Raw genomic sequence first — 18,502 nt, forward strand, 5'->3', positions numbered from 1 at the left:
TTGAGGTGTTTAAGGCCTTGAATGGGTTCAGCAGGCTCAATGCTGATGGCGCATGAATTAAAATTGAGGAAGGGCAATTGTAGAACAGATGTTCGGAAATTTGCCTTTGGCCAGCAGGTGGTTGATTGCTGGGACAAACTTCCATCTGTCATTGTGGAAGTTGATAGCTTAAAGAAATTCAAGGAACAACTAGACAAACTTTTGAAGCAAATGGATGGGTGAAATGAGATTTTTTTTTTTTTTTTTTGGCTGATTCTCTATAAGCTTGCTTTCTTTCATCATGATAATTAAATGATAATTATTCATCTCTATTGCCATACTGTGAATCTTTAATTGATGCAAAAGCCAAACTAAAAAGTCTAATAAAACTAAATGCCAGCTAAAGACAAATCCTCTAAAAATTATATAAAGATCTCCACTTTTTCTTATAAGCAAAAAATTACAATAATTTTATTTAGTTCTATTTTTTTTTTAAGAATGGTTTAAAAAAAAAAAAATCACTCCCTCTCTCTCCAGTTATAAACTTGATAAATACTGAAAGAATAGAATCTCAATCTAGAACAGTTGTATGACACATTCTATGGAATAATCTAAGCTTAATTTAGATTTAGCAGTACAGCAATATTAAAGTATTGGATTATATATAAAGAAAATGCATATAAGGGCAGATATGCTTAACATAGATAATAAATTTAAAGTTACATTGTAGTATACATAATGAACCACTCTCCTATAAAACAAAGACCAGGATAAAAAATGTGAAAAATAATTATTTTGAGAGATGGATAAGGATTTGGGTCTTCAGTGCTGACGGCGAAAAACTTTCACTATAATTGTGTTTAAACAGCTTAAGAACATCAACTAGTAATCCTTCCCATCAACAATTTTATCACAACTATTAAAGAGGTACCAAATGATTTGCTAATGTTTTAATCTTTATGGATAAATTAACAAATGTTAAAATTGCGACATTTGACCTCACTGTGATCCTACATAAATCAGGTAAATGTTAGTACATGTTCTCGCAACAAAAATAATAATAAATAAATAAATGTACTGAAATGTTAACTATGTGAATTTTGGTAACCTTCATTATGATTTTGATTTTTAACCTACATCATTCACTCATAGTGTTAAAACACAAAAAGTACGGCTTGTTAAAAAAAAAAGAAAGTGTGATCTTCCATTGCTGATGTATACATATACCAACATGCCCACTCTCACAACTTTTCAGCACAGCTGCTGTCTCTATTAAAAAAAATTAAAATAACATTAAAATAGTGAAAATTAAATAATTTTCTCTATCTGAAATTGCTTATGCTTGTCCTTTTTTTAAATGTTAAACAGTATACAATATGTTTGATGCCCACTTTTAAGCCAATTAAGATGGTTGTCATTTTTTCGATTTTTTGAGACCACATCTAATTATACAGTTAAAATAACAGCTGGAATTATAAAGTGTACAATTTTAAAGTATTTCTAGGCATTTTTACAAAAAACGAATTGTGAACTTTTTACACAAATGCACCTGCTACCACAACTTCAGTTGATATACCTACTAGATTTAACCAAAAATAACAAGCTCACATTAATTACTGGTTGAAGATAAAAACTTACAATTTTTTGCCAGCAGGTGGTAAACAGAAACGAATTCTTACTTGGTATATTCTTGAATTTTTATTTATCTTTCCCCAGAGTTATAGCAGGAGTACACCCATCAGGTACAGGCCCACCACATTTGTTCTACTTTTATTTCACAATAATGTTAGCATGATAAACTAACTGCTACTAAGTTTAGAATTATACGTTTGTTTCTAATTCAAGTTATTTATAAAATTTGACAATGTGATTCACAAGTGATGCAGTTTTTACATTGTCCAAACATACATTGTCCACCAATGTATGTTTTTGAAGGAACCAGTTAACCTTTTTAAGAAATGGAAGTAAATTTTCCTTCAAAATTAATTTTGAGCTTCACAGGAGAAACTGCAACTGTTGTTTTTTTCCCCCCTGTTTTTTTGTGGCAGGAAGCATTTCTTTCCCAGCTGACTAATTTGAATGTTCCAGATTATTGCATGACACTTCACGTGGTTTTATTATGTCTATAAAAGAATAGTACTCTACCCTGTGGAGAAAATCCTACTTCCTTTCCCTGAGATCGACTAACAAGAGCTATAGATGGCAAGGCCTCTAAGAATATCTTATGTCTCTAATATAATTTGAACAAGAACTATACAAACAACCAAAAATCGTGAAACCGTGATGTCATGGAAGATTAAAAAAAAAAACAATAACACATCACATGGCCGCATATAACTGGCAATTGCTATTGAAATTTTATAAAAGTAACCCTTTTCTAATCAGTTTCTTGGATCTCATTATAATGGTTTTCTTTTCCAGGAATCTAAAGCAATTTCGTTGTACATGTTGGCACTAATGGCATTAAGTGTAGGAGATTTTTTCAGATTTACTTAACAAATACAGGTCAATCTTGAAAAACAGTCGCGCGTTAGGGTTAAATTTGAAAGTGTCTGCAATCTTGCCCAGACACAATAGGAGGGTGTATATAATGAGAGCCTTGTCGATCAATTCGGCCCTGGAGAGATTGTGCAAGGCTAATCGGGTAGAATTTTTCTTAGTGTGGTCTGTGCTTGTTAACAGGAGAGATTGCTTCTACAGGGATGGGATACACTTAAATAGAAAGGGTGCAAGAATATTTGCTAATGCTATCAAGGCAATGTTAGGTGGACCAGAAAACTGCTAGCTTGGGGGGGGGGATTCACAGATGAATAGATTAACAGTAGCCACTGGCAGAGGCAGAAGTGATTCTTGCACTGCTTTGATGCAGTGCAAAAAGACTGGAAAGTAAGTTGCTGGGAATTTCAGGAACTGCTGGAAGTCATGAAACAAGTAAATACATGGGCTGTGTTAGAGCAACTAAGAGTAAGAAGAGGTACATATACATTTGCATGTATAACAATGCTAGGAGTATAGTAAATAAATTTGATGAATTTGAAGTGCTGGCCAAGACATCAAAGGCAGATATCAGAAATGTGGTGTCACACAGATAAAAGGAATGCAGAATTCGAATTTGGAGAGTACGATGTGTACAGAAAGGATAGGATGGGAGAAGAGGTTATGCTGTTAGTTAAGAAACACAAAATCTAAGAAGAGTAAGAAGAGGTACATATACATTTGCATGTATAACAATGCTAGGAGTATAGTAAATAAATTTGATGAATTTGAAGTGCTGGTCAAGACATCAAAGGCAGATATCAGAAATGTGGTGTCACACAGATAAAAGGAATGCAGAATTCGAATTTGGAGAGTACGATGTGTACAGAAAGGATAGGATGGGAGAAGGGGTTATGCTGTTAGTTAAGAAACACAAAATCTAAGGAAGTGACATAGATGGACAGTGCAATGTTGAGGCAGCTTGGTGTGACATCAGCACTGAGAAAGCAAAAATAAGAGTAGGAGTTTGTTATAGGCCTAATGATTCTGATGAGTACAATAAACAATTATACAGAGAAAGAGTGGGCCAGTAAATCAGAGTGTCTTATAATGGTGGATTTTAACTTCCCAGATATTGACTGGAACTTGTGGATTGGTCACTCGCACACTGACAAGGCTTTTGTGGATTTCTTGAATGAATGTTTTCCACAGCAGTACGTTAGAGAGGTGACCAGAGGGAGTAACACTCTTGATCTGATTATCAGCAGTGATTATTCATGCATTAAAAATTTACAGATAAAGGAACCACTAAGTCGCAGTGATCACAGAGTACTGATGTGGGATTTACTTAAAGATGTAAGTACCATCAAGGGTAAAGGGAAGGGTTTTTGCTTTCGTAAAGATGACTACAATGGTCTCAGAGATTTTTTTAGGTTTTATACAGTGGGACCAACTGAAGATGTTACCAACAGCAAATTCTAAATGGGAAGCATTCAGGAAAGTAATCTTGGAAGCTACTAGGCTTTTTGTTCCAACTAAGCAATACTGTTCTAGGTTTAGGCCTGAATGGATGTCAGATGAACTAATGAGACTGTTGGCAGAGAAGCAAAATGCATGGAATTCATATAAATTTTCAGGCAACACAGAAGCCTATGGTAAGATATAAGCTAGTCTGTAATCAATTCACAATGGAAGTTAGGCAAGCGAAGGCAGAGTATGAGAAATCTTTGGCAAAAGCTGCAAAGAAAAACAGCAAAGATTTCTTTACTTATATAAACTTTAAAAGGAAGGGGATGAATTAGATCGGTCCACTTGATATCAATGATTTGAATATAGGTGATCGTTCTCAGATAGCTGCCAAACTAAATGAGTATTTTGCATCTACATTCACACATAAGGAGTTATTCAAGGAGGAGATGACCAGATGTTTAATAAACTCTAACCGGGAATTAAATGATTCTATAATAACTGAGAGCAAAGTGGAGGAGAAATTGTTGAAGCTAAACATAAGAAAGGCACCTGGGGTGGATGGGATCTATCCAGTTATATTAAAGAAGGTGGCAAAGGAAGTAAGCAAACCCTTAGGCATAATTATAAGAGCATCCTTGGACTCAAGGGAAGTCTCCCACGGATTGGACATGTGCAAATGTATCTCCAATTCATAAAGGGGGATTAAAGGGTGACACGAGTAATTACAGACCTGTTAGTTTGAATTCTGTTCCAGGGATAATAATGGAGTCACTGATTAAAGAAGCATTGCAGGATCCTCTAGACAAGACTGCAGTAATAATTCAGACAAAGCATGGGTTTGTTAAGAGGAAGTCTTATCTGACCAATTTGACTGAATACTATGATGTAGTCACAAAGGAACTGGATACAAAAAATTATTTTGATATCACCTGGATTTCAGGAAAGCTTTTCTATACTGTTGCACAGGGAAGATAACTATATAAATTGGAGCAGTATGGCATTAAGGGCAATTCTACAATGGAAAAAAAAGGATGGTTGAGTGGGAGAAGACAGAGAGTGGTAATCACTGCTCTTCGTGGACTAATGTTATTAGTGGTGTTCCACAGCATTCGGTGTTGGGCTCGTTGACATTAAGCTTGATATACCTTCATCAGTATCATTGATAGATGTACAAAATCTAGCAATGATACTGATGAAGGTATATCAAGCTTAATGTCAAAGTTTGCAGATGATACAAAGGTTGGCAAGGTTTTTAATGACACTAAAGACAGCATGCTGCTGAAACAGGATCTGGAAAGTTCGGCAGATGGGCTGAGAAGTGGCAACTGAAGTTTAACATTGACAAATGCAAAGTACTGCATATGGGTTGCAGTAACCCCAGAGAAATGTACCAACTGGGTGGTGTTACACTCAGGGTAGCGGAGAATGAAAGAGACATGGGGGTAATTGTGCAGTCAGATATGAAGTTTTCTGAGAGCACAGATAGGCTGCCAGCATAGGCCATGGGGTCTTATCAATGATATACAGGAATTCTGCTAGCAGGGATAAGGAGGTTATTATAGCTTTGTATAAGGCAATGGTCAGACCACACCTTGAGTACTGCATACAGGTCTGTAAGGCTCATTTTAGGAAGGATGAAGAGTTGCTAGAACAAGTACAGAGAAGGACAACAAGATGAGGGGAACAAAGAATTGCTCTTATGAAGGAAAGCTTAAGTTCTGTAAACTGTTGGAAGACTAGGCACCTGTGAGGTGATCTGATCTGATTGAGGTGTATAAGGCCCTGAATGGATTGAGCAGGCTCAATGCTGATGGGATTCTTCCTCTTCCTCAGATTACAAACCTGAGGGGGCATAAACTGAAACTGAGGAAAGACAGTTGTTGATTAGATGTGTGAAATTTGCCTTTAGCCAGCAGCTGATTGATTGCTGGCAAAAACCTCCATTTGTTGTTGTAGAAGATGACAGCTGAAATAAATTCAAGAAAGAAGTGAACAAACTTTTGGAACGATCGGATGGGAATATTTGGAAAGTTTTTTTTTTTTTTTTTTGCTGATGCGGTATTAGCTTGCATTCTTGCATCATATGCCTCTATTAATGCTAATGCTAATTTTACATACCTGAGACACATGAAACTCAGCAAAAAAAAACTATTTTGCTTAATTTAGAATTAAAGCATGTATATATACACACACACAAAATAACATATGTCTGATACCAGTGGGTGAGTAAAACATTAAAAAAAAAAAAAGGTACACATAAGGAAACTCACATGTACTTTCATCCCAACCTTCAGAACAATCGTGAAATCCGTCACACTTATAGTGAGCTTGCAAGCACTCTGTTTGTCCAGGGCACATAAATTCACCTGATATGCAAAAAGGGAGAAATATTTGTATACTGATCAATAATTAATTTTGAAATACAAATGTCAGATTAACAGAGCAAACATAATAAGTGCATCAAGAATAAATAAATAAATTAGTAAACATTCTTTAGTTATTCCCTTCAAACTTTATGACTTCAATCAGGTTCCTATGCCAACTGGATGCCTTAGGGAAATAACCATAAGGCATCCATGTGCCATATTTTAAACAAAAAGCAGTCCTTTTGATATATCATGAAAAGCAATGCCACTTGATTTCATATTGCATGACCTGGTATGGTTTGAATGTTGTTAAAGGAGAACTTTAATTCATCTATGTGATTGTCCACACTGACATGAAATAACATTAACTGTATTTCTGGTTGCTAATGGCAAAGGAGATAGAGATGAAGAAAGTCCTGAGAATTTTGTTTCCCCTGAAAATAAACATTTATGTGTTCTCCATGCTAGTCTTGCTATCTTCTCTTCCAGTTGAAAAAATGGTAAGAGGAGATGGTTGTTATTAAATTAGGTGCTTTTGACCACTGCAAAGTTCTTGTTCTAATCAAGTCCTTTAAATTTTATATTTATAATGTTTATTTGGCTTTATTAAACACTCATATTTGTATTAAGTGCTGCTACTACTATTAATAAGGGAATCTTGATTCATAAGAAGAATTTGGGTGGGGGGAAGTGATTGAATACTGCTGGAATCCTGAAAAAAATCAAGTAATAAAACTTGAATTTACTTGCTGATTTATTCAGTATGTGCATTTTGTGTTTGAAATAACATAAAATGTTAAAACACCTTTACAATATTGTATGGTACTGTAATATTTAAAAATATAAACAGGTTCAATGATGAGACTATATTTTCCAAAATAATTAAAAACTGAAAGTAAATTACAATGTGTGATTTTATTTATGAAAGCAAGTTGGCTCAGTGTGCTGGATGGCCAAATACATGTCTTATGAAATGTCTTTTATGTCACCTAACAAACTAATTATGTTACAATAGAAGCACAAATGGTACAAGATGAATTTCAATGCATAAGTATGTTAATTATAAAATGCCTCAATCATTAGTAGAAAGCAGACTATTCAAAAAACACTAGAACTAGCAATACAAGATCCATCATTTTACCTGATTTACCCTTCTGCAGTAATTTTAGAAATTCAGTAGGAAGGGATTTTGAAAGAGCAGTGACTGATTGAACTTTGATCTATAAAATGAGTAGTAAGCTTGCTATCTTCAGCCAGGGCCTGCCTGAACCAAAGCTTCACGAAAGAAGGCTGCCTATACAAATATCCCCTGTCTTGGACACACACTGGAGATAAAGAAGGAAAACCTGGCAAAATCTTCCTGTCCATTCCATATAAGACATGGGTGTGTGTGCAAATCAATATGCCTACATCCAGCTTGGAGGTTTTCTTTTTGCTTCCTGCCACTCAAAGGATGTTTCCATCGTTTTTTTGGCTTTTGATGAAAGTGTTAGGACAGAGGCTGTTTTGCTGACCATCTTCTTGAGTCTTCTTGCAAAGGATTTTCCAAGAAACTGATGTTTTCCTGTACCCAGAAAAGCAACTCATAGGTTTATAATTGCCATCAGTAGGAAGACCAATATATCTGCTGACCTGCTCTTAAGATTGGACCATTGCATATTACAGATTAATTAGGTGCTACTTTGGATACCAAGAAAAGATGGATTACATATATAAGAAAGTGTCTTTGTGGTACATAAGTAGGTTACTGTCTTCAAATACATACTGTTATTTCCTAGGTGTTCTTCAAGGGCAAGCTGTGGTTCTGGAATAATAGTCTTAGTAGTGGAAAATGATGCAAGAAAGCAAGCATATAAAACATCAGCAAACAAAAAAAACAAAAAAACTCTACATCATCCATCTATCCCCTCCAAGAATTTGTCTAGTTCTTTGAATTTACTCAAAATAACCACTTCCACAACAACAGATGGAAGTGTGTTCCAACAATCAACCATCTGCTGGCTGAAGGCAAACTTCCAAACATCAATCATGCAACCATCCTTCCTGATTTTGAATTTATCCCACTTCATGTGTGTGTAGTCTAAACAAGAATGCCATTAGCAATGAGCCTACTCAAACCACTCAATCAAGATCACTTGCAGGTGCCTACTTTCCAGATGCTGCAATTTGCAGAACTGAAGCCTTTCTTGGTAAGAGCACCCTTTTGTTCCCTTAACCAATCTTGTTGCCCTTCTCTACACCTGTTACAGTAACCAAAAATGAGGCCTCCAGACCCATATACAGTACTCAAGATGGGCCTAACCATGGCCTCTGCTAGAAAAGTTCCTGTATATTATTGACAAAAACTCAGGAGCTGTCTTAACACCCTCTCTGCACTGCTTAGAGAACTTCATATCTGACAGTTACCTCCAGATCTTCATTTTCCGCTACACTGAGTGTAGTACCATACAGTTGGTATGTTAATCAGATTGCTGTACCTATATGCAGTACCCTGCACTTCCCCAGGGGCTTACATCTGGTGAGTATGAGCTTGGCACACCCAGGGTCCCCAGCTGGATATCATTCTTCTCATATGGCTAATAATAATTTGTCGATGTTAAACTTCAACTACCATTTCTCAGCTCATCGGCCTAATTTTTCTAGATCTTGTTCGAGTTACCTTGATTACTCTCATTAATCACCCTGCCAACCTTTGTATCATTTGTAAACTTAGACATTAAGCCTGATCAATATTAATAAAAATTGAAAACAATAATGGACCAAGCACTAAATCCCGAGAGACCCTTCTAATAATATTGCTCCATGAAGAGCAGTGTCTGTAGATAACTACTCTCTGTCTTCTCCAACTCAACCATTCCTTTATCCATAGCAATAGCTTGCCGGTAATGCCACATGCACCATTTTGTACAGACGTCTTTTATGTGCAACACTATCAAAAGCCTTCCTGAAATCCAAATATATGATATCAGAATTATTCTTTGCATCCAGTTTCTTTGTTACTTCATCTTATTTTCCACACAGATTGGTCAGACAAGACTGACCCTTAAAAAATCCATGCTGTGACTGCAGTATAATTGCATTTCTGTCTAGATGCCCTGCAGTACTTCTTTAACCAGTTACTCCATTATTTTCCCTGGAACACACATTAAGCTAACAGGTCTGTAGTTATTCATGTCACCTTTTGATCCCTCTTTGTGAACCTGGGATACATTCACTCATCTACATCTTTGGATTTAGGAGCCTCCCCTAAATAAAAGGATGCTTGCTCTCATATATGGCTAAGGATTTGCTTACCTCCTTTGCTGCCTCCCTTAATATGATTGGATAGATCTCATCCATCCCAGGTACCTTTTTATTTTAGCTTCAATAATTTCGCTTCCACTTTCCTTTCAGTTATCAGAAAATCATTTAGCTCTCCTTTGAGTCTGATAAACTTCTGGAATCCTCTTCTCTAAAGAATTCCTCATGTGTGAGTGGAGATGCAAAATACCTATTTCAATTTGTCAGCAACCTGAGCTGGTCCAAAACACTGATGACCCTGCTCAGGTTGCTGACATAAAGTGCCCCAATGTGATTCAACCCCTTCCTTCTACTATTAATCTTTGCTGCTGTTCTTTGCATTCTTTGCAAAAGACTTCTCATAATCTACCTTAACTTCCCTAACCTCCTCTTTGACACATATACAGACTTGTTTATATCTACAATAGGCTTCTGTATCACATATAATTTATATGCACCCCATGCATTTTTTTTTTCTCTGTCACAGTCTCATCAGCTCATCTGACATCCATTTAGGTCTATGCCTCGGACAATATTTCTTTGTTGATACGTAAAGCCTAGTAGCTGCTATGATTATTTTCCTGAATGTGCTTTTAAAATTTGGTAACATCATCAGTTGGTCCAAGTGCAGTCAGCCTTATGAAAGCCAAAGCCTTTTCCTTTACCCTTGACAGTAGCTATGTCTAAATAAATTCCCCACCAGTAAAAAGGAAAGTTTAAATTCCCCATTATAAGACATTCTGATTTACTCGTCCACGCTTTTTCTGTGTACAGTTGTTTGGTATACTCATCACAGTCATTATGCCTATAGTGCACTCTTACTCTTATTTTCATTTTTCTCACTGCTTATGTCACACCAAACTGACTCAGCATTGCACTAGCCACCCATGTCTACTGAATGCATTGCCTTAGATTTAATATGCTTCTTCTACAGCAAGCTCTTGTGAATTTAAGTCCATCTTTGCTAAACTTCAAATAAACAATGACAAAGTTTTTTTTCTACATACAACTCATAGGTGACACTTTCATACTAGTTATCAGATGAATTAACAAGTTAGTTAAAAGCTAGTTGACCAAGTTAGTTAAAAGCTTTTTCCTTTACAAAATCTTGCTGAGTTTCCTTAAGAAAACCATTCCTATATAGATTAATCAGTTCTACATCCTTAATCGCTGCCTCCGTGATTTTCCTTACCAACAAAGTCAAACTGAGTAGTCTGTAGTTAATCAGTTCATTGTTTGAGCCACCTTTTTATGTATTGGCAATATATAGATGCTTTTCCAATCCAAATGAGTCGCTTCTGAGTATCAATGAGTCACTTCTGGAGCTTGCATAATATCTTAATGATTAATGCATTCCCTTGTTGTTGCTGCTTTTGAAATAATGAGGCATATCTAGCCTGTACTCACCTTCAGGTTTGAAAGTTTAATAGTAAACAATGTTCTGCAATTTCCAAATCACTGATTTTAGAGTTAAAGTTCATTAGAAGAGTTTCTCCTCATCGTGAAGGAACATTCATCCATAAAAGACTGATATAGCATACCTCTTCCATTCATTAGTTGGGTTGTCAAGTGACTTTCAAATAACCATTGTGCAAAGGACCAATCTGATTTGCTCTTTTCTGTATTTTCATGTCCCTTGTCCCCCTTTCTTTGTTCTTTTTGCTAATGATTTCTCAGAGTCAGCCTTTTCCAGTGTAATCATTACTATTACAGATCAACTTACATTATATAATTAACTATTATATGCATCAGTGCTTTACATCTCTTTATAACTGTTCAATGCTATCTTTTTTTTAAACACTATTAAACTACACAATTAAACCAGCCACCGAGGGGGGCAAGCCAACCTCAGTAGGTGCCGGTTCCAAGCCCGGATAAATGGTGAGAGTTGGTGTCAGGAAGGGCATCCGGCTGTAAAAACTATGCCAAAACAAAATCAAATGATAGAATGATGGAAAATGGATGTGGAACGGCTAGAGCATACCCGCATAAGCGATGCGCAGTCACGTCACCCGGAAACTGTGAGAAAAGGGTCAGGGCTACGGAACAAAGGATGGGTTTGGTTAAAGAAGTTAGTTCGGCTAGAGAAGAAGAAGAGGATGAAAAGTGTTAGAATACGAACATTGAATTGGGACGATGAATGGAAAGAGTAGAGAGATTGTGGATTTGATGCAAAGAAGAAGAAGAGTGAAGATCCTATGCCTACAAGAGATAAGGTGGAAGGGAAATAAAGCAAAAGAGCTTGGTGAAGGGTACAAGTTGTTCTTTAGGGGAGCAGATGAGAGAGGAAGAAATGGAGTAGGTATTGTAGTTGATAAGGAGTTAAAGGATGGAGTGTGTGAGGTTAACAGAAGGAGTGACAGGATTACGGGCGTCAAACTGGAGGTGGGTGGACACTTGACGTATGTGCGTATGCCCTGCAAGTTGTTTGTTTGTTTGTTATTTGGTTTTTAGGAGCATTAGCAACTAAGGCATATTGCTCTGGGAATATGCAGTGGTCATTCCCTGACCTTTCCGCATCCTCTGTATTTGGTGGTGACGGGCTCGAACGTCGGTCTAATCAAGAAGCGTGTGCTACGCACTGCTGCTCCTTCCCACCTGGCTACGGAGGCACCCTGCCCTGCAAGTAGAATGCAGGGAAGAAGAAAAGGACAGTTTTTGGATGGAAATGGATCAAGCAGTCATGGCAAAACCTGAGAAAGAGAGGTTGATTGTTGGAAGCGATTTAAATAGACATTTAGGAAGAAACAAGAGAGGGGAAGGAAGAGTGTATGGAAGGTGGAGTATTGTGGAAAGAAATGGAGAAGGGGAGAGGATAGTAGAACATGCAGTGGCATTCGACCTGATGATAGTTAACATCTACTTCGAAAAGAAAGAAAGCCTGCTGATAACATACAAGAGTGAGGAAAGGATAAGCCAGATTGACTATATCATGTGCCATAGGAGGCATCTAAAGGAAATGAGGAACAGCAAGGTGATAAACAGAGAAAGTGTATCTGCACAACACAGATTGCTTGTGGTCGATTGGGAGGTTGCAGCAAACAAAAGTAGGAAATATTCAAGACAGAGGGAGAAAAGGATAAAATGGTGGAGATTGAAAGAGGAGGGTTTGAGGAAGGAGTTTAGGGAAAAGGTGCTAAAAGGAATAAAGTTACCGGAAGACGTGCAAGAGTGGTGGAAGTTAAATAGTTGTATAATAAGGAAAGTTGGAGAAGAGTTGTTGGGAAAAACATCAGGAAAGGAGGCTTGGTGGTGGAATGAGGAAGTGCAATCTGTGATAAAACAAAAGAAGGAGATGAAGAAAAGATGGGATTTAACAGGTAGCCAGAAAGATAAAGAAGCGTATAAATTAGCAAATAAGGAGGCAAAAAAGGCTGTGGCAATAGCAAAGACAGTGGATGAGGCCTATGGGGAACTGGAAAGGAAAGATGGCGATAGGCATTTGATCTTGTTCTTGTTAGATGTCGGCGCATCAACTTCTATGGCCATAATACACCTCCCAAAGTTTTTGCATTTTAGTGTGATCCAAGCCTGAGGCGGGATTCGAACCCGCGACCTTTAGGTTGCCAGGAAGGCACTTTACCCACCTAGCTAGCCCGGTCAGCATAGGCAGTTGATGAGAATAGCCAAAGCGAGAGACAAGGCATCAAATTACTTCTCATCAATAAAACAGATAAAAGATGAGAGGGGAGTGGTGATACAGGACCAGGAGAAGGTTAAGGAAAGGTGGAAAGACTATTTTAAGAAGTTAATAAATGAGGAAAACCCAAGAGCATTATGCAAGGATGGAGAGATGAATGAAAGAGTAGTGGAAAGCATAAGCAGTAAAGAAGTGGAAAGTGCACTCAGAAAAATGAAGAGGGGGAAAGCAGTAGGTGCTGATCAGATACCAGTAGAGGTATGGAGAAGTATGGGCAAAGAAGGGATTGATATCTTATGGGACCTTATGGAAAAACTGTGGCAGCAGGAGGATACCAGATGAGTGGAGAGACGGTATAGCTTGTGCCAATCTATAAAGGAAAGGGTGATGTGCAGGAATGTGGGAACTACAGGGGAATAGAGTTAATGTCACATTTGATAAAGATCTGGGAAAGAATTGTGGAAGGAAGGATAAGGCAGGAGATGGAAATAGGAGAGGAACAGTTTGGTTTCATGCTGAGAAGAGGAACAACAGATGTGATCTTTGCTTTAAGGCAGGTGATGGAAATGTAGAGGGAAATGCAAGTAGAATTGCACATAGTGTTCACAGACCTGGAAAAAGCATATGATAGAGTGCCCAGACAAAAGGTATGGAGATGCATGAGGGAGAAGGGTGCATCAGAAAAGTACGTAAGGGTTGTGAAGGAAATGTACGAGGGAGTGGTGACTCAGGTTAAGAGTAGAGTAGGTATGATTGAGGGGTTCTCTGTAGTAGTTGGACTACACCAGGGATCAGCTCTCAGCCCATATCTGTTCGATCTGGTAATGGATGTGCTGGTGAGAGATGTGAAGAGCAGAGCACCATGGAGTATGCTGTTTGTGGATGATATCATACTGTGCAAACCACCCCAAGGAAAGATAGAGAAGAAACTGGAGGAATAGAGGAAAGTGTTGGAAGAGAGAGAGGCATAAGGATAAGAAGAACAAAGACAGAATATATGGCACTGAATGGAGAAGATGAGAGTTCTATAAAACTGCAGGAGGAAAAGCTACCATCAGTTTTGAAATTTAAGTATCTGGGACTGAACGTTGAAAGCGATGGAGGATTGAGTGCAAAAATACAGCATAGAGTGCAATGTGGATGGTTGAACTGGAGAAAGATGAGTGCGGTGCTGTGTGACAATCAAGTATATTGCAGAATGAAGGGAAGACTGTGTAAAACTGTGGTTAGACCCGCATTGATGTATGGTGCTGAGACATGGGCGATTAGAAGAGCCCAGGAGAAGAAGATGGAAGTGGCGGAGATGAGGATGCTAAGATGGATGTGTGGTGTGATGAGGAAGGACAGGATAAGAAATGACTACATCAGAGGTACGGTTAAGGTGGGGCCTCCAAGTAAAAAAATGCAGGAATCTAGGTTGCGGTGGCTTGGATGTGTGGAACAAAGAAGTGAGGAGCATGTGGGGAAGAGGTGCAAAAAAGTTGGAGGTGATAGGGAAGAGGAAGAGGGGGAGACCTAAGCTGAGATGGAAGGAGAAGGTGGCAGAGGATTTAAAAGAGAGAGTAAGCTCAGGATAGGGAGGAATGGAAGAAAAGAATTAAGGATGGAAATGCCAACCCCATATAAATGTGGGAAGAAGGCGAAGATAAAAAAAAAGAAGAAGAAGATTAAACTATACAATTCCTTGTTCACCCACTTCAGCACCCTAACTGTGCTATACTTTCTTAATGGTATATATAGATTTATGGCTTCCATTAGGCAACTTTAGTCCAATGGTGGCAGCAAACACAGTAGTGGGGTACCTGACAGGTACCAATTTCCTTTTTAATTTCTGGACAGAATTTTTTAAGCTTTTTTTTTTTTTTTTTTCAGAATTTTGCTTGTTATACATATAATATATATATGTTAGAAGTGGGTAAGCACACAATGAGACTGAGTCTGTATGCTGCCATAAACTGCACTGTGCTGGTATACAGTCTAAAATAAAACAAACAGTTGCAATGAATATGTAAACTCCTTATGCCATAATAGCTGTATAGAGTAAAAATGAAAATTTTTTTTTTTCTACACATATAAAAGAGAGAAAGCTTTGTTTTATTTTTATTGATAAGCTTTGTTTTATTTTTGTTACACATGTTATAGAAGCTGTTAAATTTTATTTATTATTTTATTTATTTATTTTTTTCGTTGATCCCAAATATGAGGCATAAGAACATATAGTACTCTAGCAAAATGTGAATTGAAGAGTGATGATGTATGCACTTACACTAGTTTGTAAGAACAAGGTAGAATTACAAATGCAAATTTAGAAGAATAATTCCAATGGAAATATCTGTAGAAAAGGCATGCAGCAAAAATTAAATATCCGTGTGACAGAGAGAGGAGTGACTTTATAAGAAACGGGTCATTAATTAACCTGACTTCCTTCTTTTGGGTAGAATCTAGGAGCTTGTGAGTGAGTCAATGAAAGAGTGATGATTTGGGGGGGGGGGAAGAAACTGCTCCAAATGTGGGAACAATATTCCATGGCATGGCAGATTTGGGATTTGTAAAGAATCGGCAGATGCTTAGAGCTCTGTATGAGAGCAGAAGAGAAAATCTGTTTTGTTTCTTTCAGATGAAGAGGAAGCAGTATTTGTGATATGCTTGTGCCAAGAAAAATTAGAAGACTGAGTTATCTCCAATAATGATATGTGTTCATATCTTTAAGAATGAGTGTTATTTAAAATTAGTAGGGAGGTAGCAAACTATATTTTGTGAGAAACAAGGCAGCACTGGGTTTTAGAAGGGCTGAGGTTAACTAAGTTTTATTTTACCCGCTGAAGAATAACTTGGAGATCAGCATTTCAGGAACTGGTGCTGAACATCTGAGAGGTTGTAGCTATTTGTGCAAAGTATAAAATGGAAAGTAAAAATGTAATATACCACCAACAGAACTATGAATAAGATTTCTAGCAATGGAAGAAGGTCATTAATATACAAAAAACAGAGTAAAAGAACAGAGGCCATGGGAAATCTAGCATTATTTCAAAAATTAAAAGACAAGAAGTTCCATCTACTATCAAACAGTGAGGTGTGTGTGTGTGTGTGTGTGTGTGTGTGTGTGTGTGTGTGTGTGTGTGTGTGTGTGTGTGTGTGTGTGTGTGTGTGTGTGTGTGTGTGTGTGTGTGTTGAGAGTGAGAGAGAGAGAGAGAGAGAGAGAGAGAGAGAGAGAAATGCTAAATGCTTGAGTTTTCTCAAACTTTTCTATGGAATTTGTTGAAGGTTGAGTAACAGAATCCAAGATATACATGGATGGCCAAGGATGAAATCCATACTGGCAATGTTTGATAATTAGAAATGAGAGATTTGCCATTCATTTTAGGAACTGGATGGATAAAAACAAAATTGCATACAGAAATAAAACCCAACTGCCGATTAAAAGGGGATAAGCATGTAACACAAAACAAAAGTTAACTTTGGAGGAGAAGGTTTAAGAACACGTGTAGGAATGTCACCATAACCTGGACTTTTCCCTGTGACATCAAGATTGTTCAGGATTTTTCTAATTGCTTTCTGTCAAAAAACCAAGGGAAGCATTAGATGGAACCTGTTCACTATGGGTTTATCAAGGGTTAGAGGAAAAGTAAAATGCTAATATGTCAGTTTTATCTTTAGATGAAGTTTCAGTAGAACTACAGGATGCAACAGAAGTTGAGTTATTGGAGGGGAGAAGTTGCACTTTTGGCAGGGGAACAGATGGTTTGACTAACATTTGGGTAGGAAAACAGAGTTCCTTCCTCTTAGGCTTTTCAAAACATACTTTGGATTTATTAATAACTTGTGTATAACTTTTGACAGCTTTATTGTAGGCATAAAAGTAGCTGAAGAATTGGATATAAGCATTAATGCAATAAATTTATCCCAAACAGCCTTAACAAATTTTTTGGGAAACATGACTTAGTTAAAAGATGAGAGTTTTGGGTGGAATGAGGAATACAGAGTTTTACTCCTATGAGAATAATTTCAGTATCAAGATATAAGCAAATATTAGCATCAAGAGAATGAAAACAATAGTACAACTAGAGAAAAGACGAATAGAAATTACATAGATTATCGAATTCTGGATGGCTGAAATGACAAAATGCCAGATAATGCAAAGACAGGAACAACCAAGGAATAGAGGTTCCGCTAGACCAACATCAAGTTATGATTTTAAATATCAAACAATACTAACTGTGCTCTTTGAAGTGATGCTAGTGAGGAATTTTTTGATTTGATTTGAGTTTTATTGGCGCATAAGCAGCTGAGGCTATAATGCGCCAAATACCGGTCATATGTAAAAAAAAAAATTAAAACATTCAGTGACCTAAGTAGTTAGGCCACCATGTCCAGATGTATAATAACAAAGATATAAAAAAATAAATCAATAAAGACGTGCTAGTGAGGAAAAGTTCAAGAGTGTTTTAGTTGTGCAGTTAGGATGGTCTGGCATTCTAGTGGGCAAATGAACAAATTGTATAAGGCCACAGTAATAGCAAAAGCCTCATTTCTATCAGCTCAGTGCATACAAAAATTAAAACTGAAGCCAACTGAAGTTTTGAACATTAAAATCATCAAGAAAAATTATATCGCTGTTAGGAAAGTAAGACTGGAGAAAGTCAAAAATTTCAGTTTGATTCACTGAGTTTGGAGATCAATAGAAGCATCAAATGACAGAACATCAAATGAAATATGACAGAATACAGTAAAGAGATTTTGAGCTAAAGAAAATCAAAAAGAATAGATTCCAAATTAGGAAGTGTCTAACTTTTCAGAGAATATCAGTGCAGGTATATGCTAGGTACCACCTCTACAGTGGAAGGAATCATAGTCAAAATTAAGATATACGAGACAAGTGCTGGATGAGGTACCTGATAATTAAAACTCTATGAAAAAAAATTGCATAGTCTGAATAAATTTAAGGAAGAACTATATAAATTATTAGAGGAGATAAAGAGTTGATGTGAGAAGTGTTTTTTTTTTTTTTTTCCTGACTGGTGCTATATAAGCTTGCTTCCTTGCACCATTTACCACTACTAATGCTAATAATCAGATGTCTACTCATCATAGTCATGTGGCCTATGACATATCCCATTTCCCTTTTTTCCCAGCATTTATGTCAAATCAGACTGACTTAACATTACACTTGCAACCCGTGCTAACTGAATGTACAGATCTATGTGCTTCTCATCTAAGAATATACCCTTCCAGCCTTTCTTGTCTTATCTATACACCTTTCCTTTCCTTTCTCAAGAAAACACTATTGCCATTT

The 18,502-nt window shown here is 37.1% G+C and overlaps 1 protein-coding gene across 1 annotated transcript in view; it reads right to left on the reverse strand.

Annotated features, from left to right (window-relative positions):
- LOC150084411 (uncharacterized) overlaps positions 1–18,502 on the reverse strand; it is a 646,726-nt gene that overhangs the window by 205,593 nt on the left and 422,631 nt on the right. The window contains exon 9 of the mRNA XM_090376219.1: positions 6,195–6,290. Within this exon, the coding sequence (XP_090232345.1) occupies positions 6,195–6,290 (96 nt within the window). The remainder of the gene's footprint in view (positions 1–6,194; positions 6,291–18,502) is intronic.

This window comes from Mastigoproctus giganteus, chromosome 6 (assembly GCF_048544385.1).
Source record: "Mastigoproctus giganteus isolate SK-2022 chromosome 6, ASM4854438v1, whole genome shotgun sequence".
NCBI lineage: Eukaryota > Metazoa > Arthropoda > Arachnida > Uropygi > Thelyphonidae > Mastigoproctus > Mastigoproctus giganteus.